Source organism: Lytechinus pictus, chromosome 13, assembly GCF_037042905.1.
Source record: "Lytechinus pictus isolate F3 Inbred chromosome 13, Lp3.0, whole genome shotgun sequence".
Lineage (NCBI taxonomy): Eukaryota > Metazoa > Echinodermata > Echinoidea > Temnopleuroida > Toxopneustidae > Lytechinus > Lytechinus pictus.
In genome coordinates, this window is record NC_087257.1 from 22488110 (window position 1) to 22506813 (window position 18704).

Genomic DNA, 18704 nt, shown 5'->3' on the forward strand with positions numbered 1-18704 from the left:
ATCAAAACATACTGTCATTTCCTAGCATATGCATGACCTTTAATCTTTGACCTTTTAATCTACGACCTACCCATTTGCAGCCCAGAAGAGCGGTGTTCCTTTCTTCTCACTATCCCTGCAGTTGATATCGGTCCGTCCCCCATGCACGATCCGACGCACCTGAGTTAGGTTACCGGCCTTTGCAGCCTCTATTAAGGTTGCCATGGCGACCAGGTGACATCAGCTGTCAATGGAATGTTGTTACTCCCTTCATCCTCTTAGTTGACACCAACTCCATTCTGAAAGAAATATTTAAAAACGACCAAAGAATTAGTGAAAATGGCTATTAGTCTTATTAACTCAAAGCAAATTCAGCTTCGTCTATAAAGTGATCTGTAAATCATGTACCTTAAACTTGCAATTAAATGAAAAAATTAAAATTAAATCAAATGCAACTTGATTCGGATACTTTTCCCAGTCAGAAGTTTGCATCAAGAAATTGCAATTGCTTTTAAAGAACTTTAGGCAATAAGCCACAAACCAAATAGTTTGGAGAGCATGGGAAAGCTTCCGTTTCATAAATTCCCTATGATTTTTATCAAGAAATGTGCTTCTCCAAATTAAAAAAAATTGTCTCTCAAAATGAACCAAGACATCCATCTCATGCTCCAGACTAGCTCTAAATACCTTGATAAATGCAGAACATATGACATGTACATGTCACTGCTCAGTGCGTCTAAATTTGAAGTCCTGTAAAAGCAGATATTTCTAATCAGAATATTAATTCTTCAAGACGACCCTTGGATTTTATTATCTAGTATATACAGTGTGCACGCTCCATTTAGTAATTTACGTACCCATGGAAATTGAGGATTAAGCACATATTTTCGGGGAAAAAAATGATTGAAAATTATAATTCTAAAAATAAATCTCAAAATGCACCAAACAAGTTTCTTTTCTTTTCAAAAGAAATAATGCTAGACTAAAAAAGAGAGTAAAAATCTTTTACCAAATACAGTCAATATCTGTAATATTCTCTGCCCTACTTTCCCATTCATTTCTCAGCAAACCAATCCCATGTAAGGGATGAATTTGCGTCATCAATTCAACGAAGGTAAAAAGGGGGTTTTTTATGTGCATCTCTGACAATAAGTTATTTACACAAAGGAAGAATAAAAATGCAGAACAAATTAGCAAAGCCACTATTTGCCTTAGGCTATCCTCACGCTAGAGCTGTGTTAACACGCAAGGTTGCTAACAGATAAACACATGTTTATTTTGGCAACATAACAATAGTGTTGATATTTCCTTAATATTCAGGTTGTCTGTTACTAATTTGAATATTTTTAAATATTGTTATATTATTTTTATATTATTAACTAAAAACATAGATAACAAAAATATGTTCTGAGAAGCATTCCATCAACTTTTTTATCCAACTCTCCTTTGTTTGAATGGCCATTTAAAGTGCAAGTTTTTGACTTTTACTATGGTAACTGTCAGATGATGATAACTTGAAGTCATCAGTTTGCGGACAACCTTTATGATAAGGTCCCAAGTCATAAGATCAGATTCTGAAAGAAACTGTCTCAAGGTGATTTGGAATGAGGAAATGTTATTTAGAATTTGCCTAAAATTTATTGGATTAGATTGGATTAGATAAGATTATTGGAATCACTATTATCAGATATCAAGACTTTTTGCCACAAGTTCCCGTTCCAAGCACCGTCCAGAAAATATATAGCTCCTATTCATAAATGTTTGGCCCCCCATAAAAATTCCCCCTAAAATGATAACCTTTTAAAGTATTTAATCTCAAATGACACTGCATGAACACAACCACTTTAACAAAATGTATTATTGGTTATTTTCCATGGAGACTGGCATTCAAATAATAAACACTCATTGAGTTAAGATTAAGAAGCAAACATTTCTGATTTATTTCATCAGACTTCCTCAATCTAGTCTGGGTCCAGACTCCCCAATACATCTCGTCTCAGTCAAATATGGTACAATATAGCTAAGCAACATTTTGTTTCAGTGTTCTGAGACTTGTAATATATATGTAGAGCTTTGTGACTGATCACAGGGCTGATATTTATGACTGATCATACACAATATTTAATGCAATCAATCATAGAAATCACCCTTGATCAATCGTTGAGCTTTATGTAACAGCGCCCAGATATAGTGAGACACACCACCCTAATTACATGTAGGCTATTAAAAGCTACTCACTGTATGCCTCAAGTTATAAAAGAAAAATTTCAACAGGTTTTCAAACAACACATAAATATTAAATATCAAAACTCTTGTAATGATGAACATTTTCAAGAATTTGATTGGTTCAACCGTTCAGTCTTGTCATCTGGCAACATAAAATGTATCTTATCTCTGTAGTCACACATTTAATGCCCAATGTCGATTTGCATTTTTACTCAAACATGTTTCCAAGCTTTCTTGTTGCGTTTTGCCGCATCAAGTCTGAACACAGCATTACTAGGTCTTGCAACACTGATCATGTATGACTTCATTACAAACAACAGAAGGACAGCAAGTTCACAGGTCTGAAAGTCAATTTGATGAGGTAACATGGTGTTCTGACTTTCGCCTTTCAATCAAAGGGTCGTGGGTTCAAATCGCTGCTATGGTGTTGGTTCCTTTGGCAGGAAATTCATCAACAGATTGCTCTACAATGTTACTTGGAGTGAATAGGGTGCTGGGTAGGATTGGGTACCCAGTAGTATTCATTCTTGGATGCAAGTCAGTGTGATGATATTAAATGTGCGCCATGCAGACCAAAAAACTTTAAAACAAAAGGGGCAACATATAAACGCTAGGATACGTATGATTGATTACACTATCAAATTGTTGTCTTTTTATATTCTTGTTTATTTTATACACATACACACTGAGAGACAAAAAGAGCAGTAGACTTTGAAAGTATGAAATATACAGTATTTTTCATTATTAAGGCCAGTTATCTATTTGGGGGTGGGATATTAAGATAATAAATCCACAAGAAGTTTCAGTGATGGAAACTTGATCAAATATCCCTCCCATGCATTCATCCTCAAATGGTCCAGAACAAACCCAGAATAGGGTGGACTTAGCAATAAAATTTGTATTCATGAATTCAAAAATAATCTGCACTATTTTTTAATGAGTAAAACATGGAAATACATGTAGTTGGATTAACATCATGGTAACAGTCACTGATTAATACACATACACACTGAGAGACAAAAAGAGCAGTAGACTTTGAAAGTATGAAATATACAGTATTTTCCATTATTAAGGCCAGTTATCTATTCGGGGGTGGGATATTAAAATAATAAATCCACAAGAAGTTTCAGTGATGGAAACTTGATCAAATATCCCTCCCATGCATTCATCCTCAAATGGTCCAGAACAAACCCAGAATAGGGTGGACTTAGCAATAAAATTTGTATTCATGAATTCAAAAATAATCTGCACTATTTTTTAATGAGTAAAACATGGAAATACATGTAGTTGGATTAACATCATGGTAACAGCCACTGATTATCAAAACGAAAGCAAATTTTGGTGTTCTGTCAAATTGTTTTGCACACAGGGCAGTGTTGTGTGGCGAGTGAGAAATTGACCACAGAGTTTGCCCTTTTTAAAAATCCAGCTCATGAATTCTAAGATAAGAATTAGTGTGGACAGAGTTCTCCTATGATAGCAGAAGCATTCCATCAATGTTTTTGTCCATCTAATTGTCAGATCTGACAACTTTCCTTGAACTTCATTGGCCGAGAAGTATTATAAATAAGGTAACTGTCAGATAAACAGATAAAATGTCTGACAAGTCCTTTCATGAAACGCTTCTCTGGCTGGCCCTCAACATTCATGATTAGAAGAAGTCTGCAACTAGACACAAATTCATGAATGGGGTACAAGTTGTAACTCTTTGGGTCCTAGTTGTACCCAAAGGGGTACTCATCATCATGTAGTGCCGTCCCTGAAAAGGGGTTGGCGGCTATGCACCTGCTTTGCCTTCTGTCACAAACCATTCTTTAACTTTGATCTTCAAAACTAAAACCAATCACATCAAGTGCTTCAATGTCTACCCCTTTATCGTGCCCCCCCCTTCAAGATCTTCTACATTACCCCCAACGCATTCCTCTATTGGCAGGATAAAATTGACTTCGTACACAAAAGATTACTGAACGTTGTTGCTGAGCTCCAACGCATAATGTCCAGATGCTGGTGATCTGATTTATATATGCCATTTCTATTTTTATCCGAAGGTGAAAAACAAATTGATTTAACTTTACCAGATGATAAGCAATTATGGGGGAATCGGCCAAGATTTTGTGGCCTTTAAGTTTTGTTCTAGTGATGTGCCATTTCGTTGTAACTCTGAAATCTTCATTATTATTGAATCGTTTCTTTTTTTTTTTGGGGGGGTATCCAATCCGAGTTGTAAACTGTGATGTAGTATTATGAATTTAATTCAATTCAATTTCTGAAACAATAATGTACTCATTGCATTTGCTAGTGTATTAAATTTGGACCCTTATTTTCTATCTGTATCTCTTTCGTGACACCTTTTTTAATATGATGCTATCTATTTTCATAAACAGAACACAGTGTGCTTAGAAACACCAGTAGTAAGCGCCTAATATAAATGTTATGTATTATTATTATTATTATCTACATGTAAGATCCACCACTAGATAATAAGAGTGCTTTCTTTCATTAGTTCACAGCATTTTTTTATTTGTCTTGTATGTGTTTAAATGAATTCATATTGATAAATGAATTGAAATTACCTGTTCATATAAATATACATGTAAAGCAGTGGCTGAATACCTAATTACAATATCATACATACTGTAAAGCTCTTAAAGGAGAATGAAACCCTTGAAACCAGCTGTATCTACATCAAAGAGAAAAATCAAAGAAACATATTGTTGAAAGTTTGAGGAAGATTGAATGAATAATAAGAAAGTTATGAGCATTTGAATATTGAGATCACTAATGCCATGTAGATCCCCCATTGGCAATGCGACCAAGATCTGTGATGTCACACACGTACAACTCCCTCATTACTTTAGTACTTATTTCACTTATATTCTCACTTTTATAGAGTCTATCACAAGGTGAGGTGTTCTCTTTATGAGAGGACAAGTACAGAGGTTTCACAACATTATATCATTGATGAATCGTTTGTCATATGATTAGAATGAGCAAAAAGAGATGTTTTGGGGTATATTTTCAGTGTCCAAAAGGGGAGAGTTGTTCATCTGTGACATCATAGATCTTGGTCGCATTGCCAATGGGAGGATCTCTATAGCATTAGTGATCTCGACATTCAAATGCTCATAACTCTTCTATTGCTAGTCCTATTTTACTCAAACTTTTGTTGATCTTATTCTTTGACTTTTCTGCTTTCACAAAAGCTAACTTGCTCCAAGAGTTTCATTCTCCTTTAAGTTCTTTCATCTCTCAGTATATATGGAAAAACTTTTCACAAACACTGATGCCAAATCAGGGCAAGCTGTCCCATGTAGTGCTTGGTAACATGATATGTCACAAAAGGATGAATTGGTATACAATTGTTCAATTGTATTGTGAAAATGCAACTCTGACAAATCCACACGTGTCACTGATATCATTATTGCATCATCGTTTAAAAGTACTCTAAAATATTATTTCGAAAGAGTTGATCCATTCTATTTATTTTTCACATGATGGAGATTTTATTGAGGCAAATATCATCACTGCGATAAACATTAACCAACACATGTTGGTACAAAGTATACGAAATCGGAAATATTATCCGTGTATATCAATATTTGAGTTGCTTACTGAATAAACATTTGGTACTTGAGGGGAGTTTTAATGGAGTGCATGATGTAGATTTATCGAGGAAAATGAGGAAGTTTGTTGCAACAGAGATAATTTTGATAGTACAGAACATATGCAAATATATACATTTATTGATCTGAAAGGGGGAGGTCCCCGAAATTTGAAGGAATTAGATTACAATGGCAACAACGCAGTCAGCATTGCTAATTTTATTAGTTTATTGTTTACATTTTACGGTAATTAGGTATTTCTCCATTCCCCTGCTTCCTAATACTATAAAATAGAGTGTCAAATTAAGGCTTCACTTAGATATGAAGTGCAAAAGATCAGCAATTTTTCATAGAAAATCTGAAAGTATCCATCAATAGCATAGCAAGGGAATGGTGAGCACGGCGGCAGGGGGGCATAGAGGGAGCCATCTTGCTTTTGCAGGGGCAGGCAGAGTACATGTTACCTTGTGAACAACAGTTAATAGGCAAGAGTTTGAAAATGGTGCACTCGAACATACCATTGAGTTGGTGCGCAGGACAAAGCATGTCTTATTTTCAAATCAGCAGCTGTGAGATTTTGTGTCTCTTTATGATCAAGATAGAGCTAAAAAAGAGGATTAGCAAAGTAGCACTTCTCTGTGACAAAAGTACCCCCCCCCCTCTCTCTCTCTCTCTTCCTCTTCCTCTCCCTCACCCTGATGACCCTGTACAGATATTTATTCCATTTTTCTTACAACTCCTATAGATACACCAATTTTGGGGCCCCTAAAAGGGGTATTATATGTGTCAACATATTTTATGCATTCAACACCTTTCATGCCTGTTGGGTCCTGGGATTCCCCAAACTTAAAGTGAAAACAATAACAACAAAAAAACAACAAAGTGGCATTCCACTCTTTGTAAACTAAACATCCACTTCTTCAACACTATGAATAACCAAAATATCTCAAAATTGTGAAAAAAAAGTGGCATTCCACTCTTTGTAAACTAAACACCCACTACTTCATCACGTATGAATATAACCAGAATACTCAAAAATTGTGTGCAAAGACTGTTGTCCTATTTTAGTGTCATATCGCTATCGTTGATGAAATACAAGAACCAAGAAAACAAAATATTTTTAAATTGAAATAATATTTTCACAGGAAAAAAATGTCAACTGATCAAACTTGCACCCTGGGATTATTCTATTACATTGACTTTACTGTAATACACTATGTATTGCCTTCTAAATGTATACCAGTACTTTTTTTCAATTCAATTCAAAATGGTTTATTAAAAATACTTTCTTTGCAGCAAAAGCCGAATTGCAAAAGTTTACATTTCAAACAAAATCATCAATAACAAGGTAAAAATAAATTAGTACTATGAAAAATTTTAAATATAGACATATATGTAACAAAGTATATCATAAATAAATTTAAATCGATACTCATTGATCAAATAGGAAAATTAGCAAAATACATGTAAATGTACCTATGTGTTACCATGATCATTTTAGACTTTCTCATTTTTAAGAAATATGTCAATTTATACCTGATACTGTAGTACATTTAAAGGAAAAAATGAAACTGTTGTTCATTCACATTTTAATCAGTAAATTACACATATACAAATTATGGATTACAATGATAATCAAAGTAATGTAGCACTTACCATAATGTTGTCTAAGAGTATTATGCACATGTATATGCCCAAGGAAATATGGAAAACTGTTCATCACTGTATTTACTCGAAAATAAAGAATATATCAGTTGCACTTTGCATTGTACTGGAGGTCTAACTCCCCAAACCTTATCTCTATTTGTGTAAAACAATTCATGCTTGACCACATCCTATGATTATTCAAAGAATCCTGTTAAAGTAAGTGAACAAAATAATACAAAATAGATATTTAACTCCTTTTCTTTCATTTTCAACCGATTCAGGATACATGCATTTTATCTAAAGAGTCATTGGAAGTGGCTACTCGTGTAAATTCCCATGACGACTTTGGCAAATGTTCAAAAGATTGAGTAGTTGTATTTACATACTTTGCCAGTTGAAATAATGCAATAACAGAAAAGATTTATGTAAGCAAAACATTTGAACGTGCATGTCAACGTTTCAGATTACAAGGGAAAATTTTCTGATTTGAAAACTTTCCAAATGATACTTGAATTTCTCTTGGTAGTAGGAATGCACAAGGAATTTTATGAGTGAACACATACCATAAAAATATGAGGTGTCACTTCCCAAGAATTACATTCCTAACATTTACATATGGGGGTGTCATGGTTTGTTGGCTTTGACTCTTGTCTTTCAATCTGAGGGACATGGGTTCAATTCCAAGCCATGACATGTTTTCCTTCAGCAAGAAATTTATCCACATTGTGCCGCACTCAACCCAGGTGAGATGAATGGTAAGAATTTATTCCTTGAAACGCAGTGCACGTAACAGCTGCTCAGCTAAAGCCAGGGTAATTATGCAGCATTACTATAGAGATTTCTGATAAAGTAAATGTTAAGAGCACTATAATTAGTTATCTTTTGGGTCTTGGTGCCACTTTACAGTGAAAGAAAGACATAATATGGTACCATATTGGCTGCGCGTTTGGCTAAGCTCTTGAGGTTGTCTCAGCCCAGCCTCTCTTTCACTGTAAATGCTCATAATGCCAAATCCCATACCAAATTAAAAATATGACATTTGAGCCATTTTGTGTGTTTGAGAAAATGGAATAATACTGTAGTAAGTGTAGTCCCATCCATTCATCAAAACGACATCTCTGAGTTGGCCAATCATAAGTCTGCATACTAGGTATTAATAGTGATTACATCTCTTTTAAAACTTTAGAAAATTCATAACTTTCTTTTTGTTAATCTGTTCAATCTCTGGTTGCATATAGCAAAAAATATGAAGATTTTTATTCTACTTTTATTGGGCACCAGGTCAAAATAAAGTTTGATATAAAATAGCTTATTGTATCCATTGACACAGATGTTTATTACATCTACTGCACAATCATGATGTATAGTATAATCGTAATGAATTTGAATAGTGACGCTCACTGGAGGGTATTTATTTAATTACCGGCAAGGTCGCCGGGAGCGGGTTGGCACTTGCCCCCCAAAATTTTATTTGGGGGGGCAAAACGAGATTTTGCCCCCCCCCCCATGTGCCCCCCTAAAAGTAGAAAAATTATAAATTATAAATTATTTAAGGACAAAAATAAACGATGAAGGCACTTTTCTGCCTAAAAATTGTAATTTCCATTGTCAATAATGAAAAAATTACATATCATAGTAAGCCTCGCGTCTTTTGACGAACATGTCCCTCTGTGAAACATACCTTTGATAAGCCCCTTTTCCATCTTATTACAGTGTGATAACGTTTAACCTTTTAATGAATACATTTCAGATTAAAACCGAATGGCAAATTGAAAGTGGTTCACCAATGCATGCTGGCTGTGTCGGCTAACAAACGTGCGGTCGCCCACAAACGCTCAGACCGGACCCGATATCACTAACGCGCGTGAACGCTAGTTACTCGAGCAACATATGGAATCTATGTCATAGCTGTAAAGCCCAGAAACGTCCAAGCAGTCCACTTCAACTTCAATGAAGCCGATGATTCCAGGTCATGAAGCTAGTGAAGCTGTATCTTACACATCCCGCCACATTTGCTACAGCTGAACGCTCCTTCAGCAGACTCCGTCAGCTGAAAACGTATCTCCGATCGACAATGAGCCAGCGAAGGTTGAACTCTCTTCTGATCTTTGTATAAGGACAAGGCAGACAAAGCTGACATGTGTGAACTAGTCAATGAGTTCATTAGTAGCGGAGATAGCAAGAGAAAGAACACATTTGCTCATCTTAAAAAGGACTAAGTAGTTGAGCACAGTCATGACAGTGAACAATGAAAATTATCATGACATTCAAAGTTTGTCTGATAATTTGTATTTTTTCTATAAGTGGCCTTTTCATTTTCTTTCATTTTTTTCGTTTTATATATCATCTGGATGGAATCTTTTGGATCTTGGAGGACGTTGAGGGGAAGCAAGTGGTTTTGACAAACGATGTGTGCATTACACATGTTAGAAGAGTGATTGTATTTGAGTACAGAGTAGAGTGAGCTCACCCATATAGATTCTTGTGTTTTGATAATTACGAAATGAAAACAAGATATCAGTATGATACAATAATTTTATAGCCTTATATAATCATTTATTATCTCCATGTTGCAAGCCTGGACAAATAATATTGTAGCGTATAGCTTAATATTAGCCGTAGACTAATACTGATATTTTCATTATTTTGCCCTTCCTGGTATGTAGTCGAGTACAAATAGATGTGTTACACTTCTACAAATTCTTGAGAAACACACTGGAATATAATTAGATGATGTTTGAGGGCTTGCACGGTGGTGTGTAGCGGATGTGGTTTACGGTATGCACCAAGTGGAGTCTAAATGGATAGAGGAAGAAGTAATATTGATAGGCGAGAGATTGGAAGATTGAGAGTAGGTCCTAGAGTAATATTTCTTGAAAATGTGTGTAGTTCTGAAAATGACTGTAAAACAGAAAAGGTTAAAGAGTTAAAGAGGCTTGAGTAGTTGGATTATTAGATAAATGAGAAGATGCTAGCTTGAGTCGGCGAATGGAGTGCAGAGCAGGAGTACTCATCTATCAACTACTCAAGCCTCTGCAACTCTTCAACCTTTTCTGGTTTACTGTCTTTTTCAGGACTACGCTCATTTAAACAAAAAATTACTCGACTATCAACTGTCCACTTCCTCCCCTATCAATTTCACTTCTTCCTCTATCCACTTTTTCGAAAACTCCACATGGTGTACCGTCAACCACATCCGCTATTGGAATGTAATTGTTTTAATGTTACATAATGTACATTATGAACTGCAGTAGTTTGTTAATCAGTTCATGATTATTTACAAATGAATATTTCCTGGAATTTGATATTCATCATTTCCTAGTTATGGTCACATTTCCCCCAGAAAATATGTAGAGAAAAAAGATTTTGAAGGAGTCATCCAAAAGTGCTTCCCAGCCATACAAAACATGCAAAAGGAAACACATAAATCGAGTAATGTTTTAAACTTTAATGATTTTCAGAAAAGTTTTAAATTGTTAGACAATTAAGCTTGTCATATTTCTTTTTCCTCCAGTTACAAAATATGAAACGTATTGCCCATGCATGGATAATCAGGGACTATCTCCAATGCTGATGTCACAGAAATAAATGTTTCTGAAAGGATATTGCATGAAAAAAGTAATTTCTGGTATTTTGAGTCAATATAAGCGTAATACGTAATTTAATTGATCGGACATGAAAACCACATTCTGAAGCGATCGTTTTGCGCGTAGATTTCATAGGTTCTCATAAATTATGAGTATAGTCTTTCGTAGTGAATTCTATGTTTAATTCTCAAGAAATTTATTTTTGAATGCTCTTAGAAACGCAACTTTTATACTCCATTTTTACACAAAGTCCTTACCGTGGGGGGGGGGGGGGTCCCACACCCTCTCCCACTTGATCGCTTCGGTATCTCATGCTGTCAAAAATATTGTGCCCCCTTCGGGATTTTGCCCCCCTAAAACTGAAAGTGTTCCGGAGCGCCTGATTACCGGTAATAATAAACCATGATAGATAACATCAAAAAGGGGTTGATCTTCATTTTTTTGTCTAAAAAAGAGATCCAATAGATCTGCTATATTGCAAATACATACAATCCAAATCAGAGTAAATGTAAGGCCATTATAAAATGAATATCATTTATTTGAAAAAGTGGACTTCACACCAAATACCCCCAAAGAAAACTTCACTGAAAAGTATTTTTATCATTCTTGTTGGTCATATTGAATTCTAAATTATTATTTAGATTATAACAGTCATAATGTGGAGGATACAAAATAAAAATGTGTTTTAATTCATAGATTTTTCAATTCTGAATGAAATTTTTTTTTAACGGGTGAATGATAACAAAAAAATATCTAGGTGTTTTCTTTTTTATTACTTCTCCAGCATGCTAGGATCACTAGCGTACCAACGGGGGGGGGGGGGGGGGGCAGAGGGGCAGTCTGCCCCCCCCCTGATGAGCCACCACCCATGCATGTATCCCTGCCCCCCCTGACGAGCTTGAAAGACCTTTTTGCCCCCCCTGACGAATATCCTGGAAAATCTTAGGTACGCCACTTGCTAGAATGATAACAAAATCCAGAATATACTGATTAATTTATCTTTGTTTACATAGACTTTTTATTTCAATCACAAATTGTAACCATGGTGTCCTCAAAGGGATGGTCCGTGCTGAAAATATTTATATCTGAATGAAGAAAGTAAAATTCACAGAGCAAAATGCTAAAAGTTTCATCAAAATCGGATAACAAATAACAAAGTTATTGAATTTTAAATATTTTGTGAAAACAGTTACATGTATATGCACATCATCATGAATATTCATTAGGTGGGCTGATGATGTCATATCCCCACATTCCTCTTTCTTATGTTATATACATGAAATCATAATTGTTTCATTTTTTTCATACATGTGTAAATGATGTGTCTCCATTATGATGAAATAAGTTGCGGCAATAAATACATGCAACTAATGCACTTAATCAATTGCCAATCCAGTTGTTATAGTTCTTGGAAGAAAAATTTTGAATAAACCTAATTTCATATAATAAAATACAAAAGAATAAGTGGGGATATGACATCATCAGCCCACCTTATGAATATTCATAAAGACATGCCTAGAACTGTTACACCGGATTAATGCAAATATTTAAAATTCAATAACTTCGTTATTTGTTATCCAGTTTTGATCAAATTTTCAGCATTTTGCTTGGTGAATTTTACTCTATTTATTGAGATATAAATATCTCCAGCCTGGACCATCCCTTCAAAAAATGGAATATAATTAATATTGCCTCTTAACAAATAAGAATGAACTACATAAATCATTAAGAATATATTCAAACTCACATGTCAAATCACTTTCTAATATACTTTTTTTTTTTGCTCAGAAATAAACAGAAATAAATTCAATAAAATAATTCACTATTACTGATATAAAACCTAAGTCCTTCAGCCCCCCCCCCCCTTCACTTAAAAAAGGAAAACAGACAAATATAAGTGAACTGACAAAACAGGAAATTAAATATATTTATTGAATTAGAGAATGACCTTTTCTCATGCAGAACTGCACGAGCATCTGTCAGAGCTTTAGATTCGTGCGAATTCGATCCAATTCCCCTTTTTCATTTTCTCGAAGCCATTCTCTCATTACCCATCCAGGGACTGCATGCCTAAAACGGGGATTTCCCTTCTTAAACCCATTTGGAATTCACCAAGCAGAAGGAGAAAATAACAAGCTGGAATGAACTCTGATGGTTGTTTACATCGAACACACCAATAGGTTTTATAGTTCCACGGTTCAGACGTTTTCATGAAAGCATCTTTATTTTTTGCTTCGTGAAATTATATTTTCTCCCTTACCCTCTGCCAGCACCCCCCCCCCCCCGGCCCCCCCATTCACTTTCTCTCTCTTCCTATTCCCCTTCACATTTTTTAAAATAATTATTTAGAACTCTTCTCTCTTCTGTATATCTTTTTTTTTTCTCTGTTCTCTTTCTCTATGAAATAAGAATAGTTAACAATATAAATCAATATAACATGTTTAAGCCTCCTTTATAATTTAGTGCTGCAACATATTTGCAGGTTAAACTTGAACTTGAGAATCAAACAAAATTAAAGAGTACAAATGCAACACAATGAAATGCAGGAAGTTTCCATAAAACATTATCTATTTGTTCAGACTATGTAGGATATGCCACTTCCTGAAGTTGCCGTCAACAGAGCTGTTAAAAGATCTATAGCCATGGCCATATGGGAGATAGCCGAGATACTACATTTACATCTCAAGAAGATTAAGCGGAGAACCAATAGCAGAAGAACCAGGGGGCGGGTCAAGGATTTGTGGGGGATAGCGCTTTTTCAAAAAAATTGACAAGTCAAGAAAATGAATTAGTCATGACAACTAAAGAGGGAGCATTTTCCCAGGATTTTGTTCCCAGAACCAACAAAAAAACTTGGTGGGGGGGGGTAGTAGCTGGAGAGGCATTAACTATGTGTTCAGACTATCATCTGTAGTGAGGAGCAAAGAGAGTCAAATCGAAGAGATCTTATCTATTTCATGACCGACCATCCAAACCTGTACTGACTGTGCCTCACAAGAGCAGAGTTCCTCGTTGGAGAACTATAGGTCCGTCTGCACCAGCCCAAGTTTTCAAGTCAGCGTGTTATTTCTGATCCGGCAAATTATCCCGATCTGAACAATCTCGAGATTATTTGCAATGGAGATGCAATTATCGCGCTAGTTCAGAGGATTAATCTCGAGATTGCAATCCCAAGTCAACTTGGGATTATTTGCAAAATAGCGCGCTGTTTTACGATTTATCCCACTAATTCGCAGGTGCAGACGCACTCGGGATTATTTATTCACGGCGTCAGACCATAATGCAACGATGCCTCGCTCGAGCAGGAATCGCTCTTCTTGCGATGGTGGAGACAGAGTTTCTTGAATCTTAAGATTAATCGTGAAGAGGGCCGATCGGGCTAAAATCTCGAGATTGAGCAAACTCGGGCTGGTGTAGCACCACCTTATAGGCCTTGATACAGTTCTTATCCAGGCATAGATGCTTGAAATGATATACTAATTAGCTTTGCTCATGCTATTTCTCCCCCAAGGCATCTAAGGTCGCTCTCTCCATTAAAATTGGACCTACAAATCTCTTGGTCACCACAGAAGAGCTCTCATCCCCAATTGAAATAACAATTTCATCTGTATTGTCCGTTTCTACATGATTGTTATCAAACCTATTTATGTTATTACTATTGTTTTGAAGCACTGTCCATTTTCCATCCTTTGTACATTTCATATTGCAACATCTAAAAATAAATGAATGAAATAAACTGGCTGTATTCTAATAAAATAATCACAATGAGACCAAATAAAATCCACAATCGTTTTCCATTCAGACTTCTATTCGAGAGAACTCCCCTCAAATATTTTAATCTGAAAATTCAAGGGGAACCATAATACCATACAATGTATATCCTGCCACATGCTGGAAAGAGTGTGTCGATTGAAATGGGAACTTTCTTTTTTCAAAATAGAAAAAGATTTCTGTAGAGATCTTTATCTATTTCAAGACTAATATGAGAAGCTTAGTATACTAAGGGTGTGTTCAATGTCAGTTTCCAAATTTCCAACATGGATCATTATTGAAAACGTGGATATAATGAGGAACAAAGGTTGTGTTTATTGTCCTCTTTTCCCGGTCGTGAAAGTAAACGTCTTTCAAATCATGATTCTGAGGAAAATTCAAACGTAAAAAAAGATGCGTTTGTAAACGCGATCAGTTCTGATTTTACGATCTTGAGCATTGCGAATGCGACACTGAACACAATTGAGTTTTGAAACATCTTTAAGTTTGCTCTCGCAGTGGGAGCCTACACAAACAGGTGCCAGAACTTACCTTTCTTGTGATGGGTCAAACTGCGCACTAAAGCTGCGCTAGCGAAAGCGGGAAATTTAAGACGATCAACATATAAACGGCTATTTTTTCGACACTGAACAGTGCACTGCTGATTGTGTTTGTGTTCAGTGCTTTCAAATTGAGTTTTCAATCATGATTCATGTTGCTGTTTGAATTTGAAAATCGACATTGAACACATCCCGTTCTCATCTAACTCTAGTTTGATGGAAACCAGTTTAAAGGTAAGATACAGTAGTTGCAGCAAACAGTTATTACATGAGAAAGTCTTTTAAATCAAGGTTAATTGTCAAAATATTATCATACATCTAGATCTGGTACATCAACGTAAACTTAACTTTGTAAAATCATGAAATCTTAGCTCAAAATCAATAATTCTGATAACTAACACAGAAAAGCATATGTGGGACAGTGTATTAATATTGCTTCGAAAAATACCCGACATTTGATGGAATTCCGTGCTTATTTTGCTCATTCCTCAGCAATTACGCACTTTCTTGCAGAGCTATTTGGCACATTTTTTTTAAATTTATACAAATAAACACTTTAGTGGTAATTTCATTGGATTCTGTTTGAACTCGTTTTGAGATCGTTACCCAACTGGTATTTATCTTTCACCAAGGACATATCACCTCTATATCTTCTTGGTTTAACTGTTTGTAATACTCGAAAGGGTCTTGCAAGCAATCTTAAGTTAGTCTGCTGTGCAAACCTTTCACGTACCGTACTGACAGCAAGTTTTGTATATATGCTAGTCTTTGCATGGAGACACACCTGTTGATCAAAGTTTCAATCAGGGTCTGTGCCTGCAGACTAATCTTAATTAGTTTTCTGAACCAGTTTGGAAAACCACCTCATTTTTCAAGACCACTTTGCATTAAACTAGAATCTGTTCATTGGGAAGCGATCTTCGCACAGAAGTAAAAGTGTTTGCATGTTGGGTGCACTACTTAGTACACACTGTGTGTATAATACCTACGCTGCCATTTTAAATTTCACACGAAACGTGTGACTCCACCGAGAGCATTACCTTAGCAACAAGACAAATTAACGTGAAGTGGTTATGGAAACCAGTTCAGGAGATGACGATGAGAACCCTAGACACCGTTCTCATTATACTTTCTAAAACTAGTTTACTGGAAACCGGTTCAAGAAACTAGTTTGGAAGATCGCTTTGCTACATGTAGTATTCCCATTTGATCAGCCGAAAGTGGTTTTTAAACCCACTTCACATAAAGTGGCCTTGTTGCTATATAGGAACGCTCTCAGTGGAGGTGACATGTCTCGCACAAATTTTGAAACTGCAGCATAGACATTCTACACACAGTGTGTGGAGTAGCACGCTCAAAATGTGTAAAGATCTCTTACCGAAGAATGGTTGTGTCCTCACTTACACAAAAACCAGTTTAACGAGGCAAAGCAATCTTGAAAACTGCATCACAAGGTGGATTTTCGAACTGGTTTGGAAGATCGCATCCAAGACCGCTTCGACCATTCGACAAGTTAAACTAGTTTTAAGGCGGTAATAAGAACGGGGTCCGAGTAAAGCGATCTTGTAAAATGGTTTTCTCCACTGGTTTAAGGGAAAACAATTCAAGAAAGTTGATGAGAACAGGGTCTAAGTACGGTTCTATGACATTTGCTTTGGGCGACAATTGCTCAGCTGCAAATTCCACACATTAATGGAATGACCAACTTCCAACCCTGGATTTAACACTATACCCTATCCTAAACCTGACATAAAAGCCTATACCCTTTATCTTAAACGAAATAAAGCCCGGAGCAAGTGTCATGTCACCCTTCTACAACATGAATGTGAACATAGCATATCAAAAGAAGAGGGAAAACCCCGGACTGCAGTATTCCACCTGTCCACCATATTTTTACTGGTAGGTGGGACTAGTGTTACACCATTGGATTGCTTCTATCATGTATGTCGGGAATAGGGAAGTGCAATACTGGTATCTGGTATTTGATATAGTTCCAAGACTTCGTTTTACACCATATAAAATCCATGTATCTTCATCGCGACTACAGAGTTTACAAATTTTTATGTTTAATAGTTATTTAATTTTTATCTGGGTCTGATGTTTTTATGTGTATATTAGTATTACTAAACTAACCCTTTGGCATAAAAAGTCATTTTATACACACTGATGTATTGGCCTTTAATAGTGAGATCATCCAAATTAAATAATTTGTATGCTAGTTTTGTGCAATGGAAATAAGGGTTTGGAAATGTCAGATAAAAATGTCAGAAGTAAAAATGTCTGGAGAAATAAAGAAACAAACCTCGTAAATTTTGCAATAGATCAAGATTGCCAGAGCAGGGAATTTGACAGTGGCTTTTTTTTTCACCTCTGACATTTAAACCTTCTTACCCCTGATATTTCTTCTCGACATTCTATGTGCCAGATTTATGTACCCCTGTTTGGGTTTTCACCTTAACCTGTAATTCTGAAAACAATATTTCCTGCCAAGCTGTTATATTCTTTCTTACCCCCCCCCCTTTCCCATTAATTTTCTAACCAGATTGTAGAATGAAAGAAAAACACACTTTAAAGGGATGGTCCGGGCTGGAAGTATTTATAGCTTAATAAATAGAGTAGAATTCACTGAGCAAAATGCCAAAAATTTCATCAAAATCGGATAACAAATAACAAAGTTATTGAATTTTAAAGTTTAGCAATATTTTGTGAAAACAGTCGTCATGAATAATTATTAGGTTGGCTAATGATGTCACATCCCCACTTGTTCTTTTGTATTTTATTATATGAAATTAGGTTTATTCAATTTTTTCCTCCAAGAACTAGAAAAATTGGATTGACAACTGAATAGTGCATCAGATATTTATTGCTGCAACTTATTTCATTATAAGGGAGACATATTATTCACACAAGTATGAAATAATGAGAAAATTATGACTTTATGTAATAACATAAGAAAACAGAAAGTGGAGATGTGACATCATCAGCCCACCTAATGAATATTCATGACGACTGTTTTCACAAAATATTGCTAAACTTTAAACTTCAATAACTTTATTATTTGTTATCCGATTTTGATGAAATTTTCAGCATTTTGCTCAGTGAATCCTATTTTATGTATTAAGATACAAATATTTTCAGCCCGGACCATCCCTTTATAAAGCCATCTAAATTTTACTTGACATACCTGACATCTCCACAGATAATTTCCAACTACAAAGTATCAAACAAGTATACAATTTTCGTCCATTTCTCAAAACCATGGGATTAAAACATTCACAACTCTAAACCTCCATAAGATTCATAATCCTGACATGATAATGATCGATTGTGAAAGTGAGAATGTGAGCTATTGG

At 35.5% G+C, this 18704-nt stretch overlaps 1 protein-coding gene across 2 annotated transcripts in view; it reads right to left on the bottom strand.

Moving 5' to 3' along the window:
* The window catches only part of LOC129275281 (uncharacterized), a 50401-nt gene that overhangs the window by 20478 nt on the left and 11219 nt on the right, over positions 1-18704 (bottom strand). Inside the window, exons 1-2 of one of the 2 annotated variants that reach the window (XM_064108973.1) lie at positions 7464-7589; positions 71-278 (exon numbers count right to left, since the gene is read on the bottom strand). In XM_064108973.1, the coding sequence (XP_063965043.1) occupies positions 71-204 (134 nt within the window). In that variant the 5' untranslated portion in view covers positions 205-278; positions 7464-7589. Of the gene's footprint in view, positions 1-70; positions 279-7463; positions 7590-18704 lie in introns of those variants that run through there. The other variant, XM_054912084.2, reaches the window with a different exon arrangement.